This window comes from Coffea arabica, chromosome 8c (genome assembly GCF_036785885.1).
Source record: "Coffea arabica cultivar ET-39 chromosome 8c, Coffea Arabica ET-39 HiFi, whole genome shotgun sequence".
Lineage (NCBI taxonomy): Eukaryota > Viridiplantae > Streptophyta > Magnoliopsida > Gentianales > Rubiaceae > Coffea > Coffea arabica.
This window is the reverse complement of record NC_092325.1, coordinates 20,695,308-20,699,738: the sequence shown is the minus strand read 5'-3', so window position 1 is coordinate 20,699,738 and position 4,431 is coordinate 20,695,308. Positions and strand designations below refer to the sequence as shown.

The window sequence follows — 4,431 nt, the reverse complement described above, 5'->3', positions numbered from 1 at the left end:
AGGCCGCAAGTCCTGGGGTTCAGTTGACTGAATTACTCACAAAATTTGGAGAAATGGCATCCGAAATGGCCGCTCAAAAGAGGTTAATCGACGAACTCGTTAGTAGCGGAGTGCAACCTGAGCCTGTGCCCGCCACACAACCACAATCTGAACCATTTGTTATTCCTCCCAGCCAGACCACGTTACCATTTGTTATTCCTTCAATGCAAACCACGTTTGAGGGAATTGTCAACCCGCAATATGCTTATACTCAAAATCCTCCGTTCTATCCTCCTTATGGGCAAGGGTTTCAGCCTCAAATCGACCCAAACATGCACCAGAACCCACCAGCTTTTTATCAAACCACCGCAGAACCCGTGATACCGGAGCACACTTTCCAAAATAAGCCTGAAATGGGGGAATCTTCTGCTCCAATTGATATGAAGTTGCTCAAACGTCTAGATCGTTTCGATGAATTTATAAGGAAGAGCCAAGGGTTGAATAAGCAGGGGGTCCTGGATTATGATGAATTGTGCCTTTTTCCGAACGTGCAGTTGCCTGAGGGGTTCAAAACCCCTAAATTTAACAAATATGATGGGACGGGTAATCCCAAGACACATCTCCGACTATTTGCCAACAAATTGGGAAAGCCCGTGGACGATGAGAATTTGCCTTTAAGGTTGTTCCCCGAGAGTTTGGAAGGGGATGCGCTTGACTGGTATTCCAACCTGAAACTTGAAGACGTGAAAACCTGGATTGATTTATCTAATGCATTTGTGAGACAGTACGAGTACAACTGCGAGTTGGCTCCGACCCGAACTACGTTAGAAGGAACGAAAAGGAAGCCTTCCGAGGACCATAAGACCTATGCCAAGAGATGGCGAAAAGTAGCTGCAAAGGTCGAGCCACCAATGACCGAGGATGAAATCATACGTACTTTCATAAAAGCTCATGATCCGCCGTACTTCGAAGAGATTTTCCGTATGACCGGATGTTCGTTTGCTGCAATTGTAAACAAACTTGAGGAGTTTGATGAGAGCTGGGAAGATTGTCAATGTCTCTACCCTCAAATCTCAGTTGGATGCTTTACAAGGGCAAGGAAGCAATGCGAAAAAGCCGCCGTTCAAAAAGAAGGAGGGGGACGCAACCTTTATGTGGAACCAAAACCCTTCGCCTAGACCCCGGTATCAACACAATCCAACTTACCAACCACCTTATCATTACTATTCGAACCCGTACCCTGTATATACTACCAACATCCACCACCCTCGACCTCGCCCAAGCTATCCAAACCCACATTCAGCCCCTTTTCAAATTTCTCAACCAAATCCACTCCAAAACCGACCACGCCCTCCATATAACCCAAGATTTCCGCCTCCAAATAGACCTGTTTACAACCATTCTCAACCTTCTGAACCTTACAATCGACCCCCTAGCCGTACATTTACCAATTTAGGTAGGCCTTTAGACCAATTGTATGACCAGTTAAAGGCCGCGCGGGAAAATTGGTACGGTACCCCCTCCTACCTATCCATATGGCATGCCCGCATGGTATAACCCACAAGCTGTCTGTACTTATCATTCGGGGGCACCTGGACACTCAACTTTGGATTGTAAAACTCTTAAGCATAAAATTCAAGATATGGTTGAATCTGGGGAAATTATAGTCAGAAGGAGAGAGACACAAGGGCCGAACGTGAATAGGAACCCTTTGCCGGACCATGTTAATACCATTGGGGTCATTATGGATGACACGGAGTATATGGAACAAGTCAAAGATTTGGCAAGGGAAGCTGAGGTATTTGGGGTCACAGACCAACCATTCATCATAGAGTTGCCATTCGAAGAGGATGAAAGCCCTTTTATTTTGGATCTTACGTCAGCTGAGAGTGAAGCGTTGAAGCCTGTAGTTATCGAATTCCCGAAGCAGGAGCCTGTTCTAAGTCTACAACAAGTGCCATGGAACTATGATGAACCTGACGTACAGATTGGGGAAAGGTCAATTGCAAAGAAGGAAGTGTCAGTGGTTACTAGATCGGGGAGGGCTGCGAGTCCATTTGAAAATACCATTCCGATTCAAACAAATAACTCTGAGCTGCCCGCCAAATCAACAGTCACCGAGAAAGAAGCCTTTGATTTTCTTAAAAGGCTCCAAAGAAGCGAATACAATGTGATCGAGAAGCTTAGCAAGTCGCCCGCTCAAATATCCATGTTGGATCTACTTTTTTCATCAGATGTGCATAGGGATGCATTGCTCGAAGTACTGACTAAAGCTCAAATTCCTAGGGACATTTCAGTTGATAATTTCTCACACGTGGTTGGGAATGTACTCTTCACCAAGCAAATCACTTTTTCAGATGATGAATTGCCGGCGGAAGGCATTGGTCATAACAAAGCTTTGTACATAGTCATGAGGTGCAACGGAAAAATGCTGCCGAAGGTGTTGATTGACAACGGATCTGCGCTTAATATTTGTCCTTGGAGTACCTTAGAAAAGCTAGGATTGCAAGAGGTCAAGCTAAGGCCTTCTGGGACCATAGTCTGAGGTTTTGACGGAGCACAAAGGGAGCCAATAGGAGAAGTGGATTTAGTCGTCGAGATGGGACCCGCACAATTTCAAATAACCTGCCAAGTCATGAACTTTCCTAGTGTTTACAATGTTCTGCTTGGGAGGCCATGGATTCATAAGTCCGGGGCGGTTCCATCTTCATTACATCAACTGCTGAAGTTCGTAGTGAATGATAAGCTGATAACTATTTTCGCCGAGGAGGACTGTCTTGTAATAACTGATTCCGGGTCCAAAGATGATGGAAGTCAAAACGTCACCATGACTCCTCATAGCACAGCTGATATCGTTTCTGTAAGTTGGATAACAAAGGAGGAGCAAGTTCTACCAAAGGCCAGTGTTATGATGGCTAAGGAAATGATCCGAGGAGGTTATGAATTTGACAAGGGACTAGGACGAAATCTGCAAGGAGTTTTGAAGCCAGTGGAGATTGTGGAGAAGAAAGATTCATTTGGTTTGGGTTTCCGACCGACTACTAAGGATATCAGAGAAATGAAGGAACGTAAGAGAGCGGAGAAAGAAGGAAGACAAAGGGCTCTTGATATTCCACCGCTGCATTATACTTTCCCACGACCAGCCGAGGTGATCATGTCAGAAATTAACCCCGTTGACGAAGTTGAAGCTAGTTTGGCCCAAATGTTTGTTGGGGCAACATTCGAAGATAGTTCTCCAGACGGAGCTGAATTTCCTGACATCCCTGAAGGATCGATTTCCAATTGGACAGCTGAATTTCTGCCCATTCGAAAGGAGTTTCGGTAAACTAAAAGGGGTTTATCATTCATATGAATTCATGAAAAACACTTTTGCCTCTGTAAATAGCCAATGAAGACAATTTTACTTTTGACTAACATTTTGCGCATGTAAATATTGTTAAGCTTTCATTTCATTTCCATTTGCTTTCAATCAAAGACTTTATGAAAATGCACAAGTTGTTTCTTGTCATGATTGTTTGATTTATTCATTTGTTTATATTCTTGGCATATTGCTTGACTATTCGTTTGCTGTATGCTTATTTGCTTATTATCCCATATTCGTTAATTCTTTCAGATGGCCAAAAATAAAACTATTTGATCCTTTGGATATCACAATTCTGGAATACGATAATGGCAATTTCTATATCACTCACGACTTGGAGGTCTGTGAATCCGAACTCCAAAGCGAGAGTGATAATGAGGAGGTATTTGATTCTTTTGCAAAGGACCTTGAACAATATGGGGAAAAACCAAAACCGAACCTGGAAGAAACAGAAAAGGTTAACATTGGCACGGAAGATGAGGTTAAGGAGGTGCAAATTAGTATTCATTTGAATGAGAGGCAGAAGAAGGAAATGCTTGAATTTTTGACTATATTCCAAGATGTATTTGCATGGTCCTATGATGATATGACTGGCATCTCAACTGACGTGGTAGTGCATAGGTTACCCACAGACCCTTCTTTTCCACCCGTAAAGCAAAAACCCAGAAAATTCAAACCAGATATGAGCCTCAAAATAAAAGAGCAAATTGAAAAACAACTCAAAACCAACATTATCATTGTTTTCCATTACCCAATTTGGCTTTCAAATCCAGTCCCTGTTCCAAAAAAGAGTGGAGAGGTGCGAGTTTGTATTGACTATAGAGACCTTAATAAAGCCAGTCCTAAAGATGATTTCCCTCTACCAAATATTCACATTCTCTTAGACAATACTGCCGGACATGAGATTGAATCCTTTTGCGATTGTTTTGCTGGCTACCACCAAATTTTGATGGCAGAAGAGGATAGGGAGAAGACTGCTTTCATTACCCCTTGGGGTACCTTTTGCTACCGAGTCATGCCCTTCGGTTTAAAGAATGCTGGAGCAACGTATCAGAGGACCATGACAACCCTATTTCATGATATGATCCACC

At 43.2% G+C, this 4,431-nt stretch overlaps 1 protein-coding gene across 1 annotated transcript; it reads left to right on the top strand.

The window, feature by feature from the left end:
- The first annotated feature begins 392 nt into the window (after nt 1-392).
- Nucleotides 393-1,157, top strand: LOC113720305 (uncharacterized). The gene is made up of 2 exons (XM_027245212.1): nt 393-491; nt 594-1,157. The coding sequence occupies exons 1-2, from the start codon at nt 393-395 to the stop codon at nt 1,155-1,157; spliced, it is 663 nt and encodes a 220-aa protein (XP_027101013.1).
- Nucleotides 1,158-4,431: the final 3,274 nt, after the last annotated feature.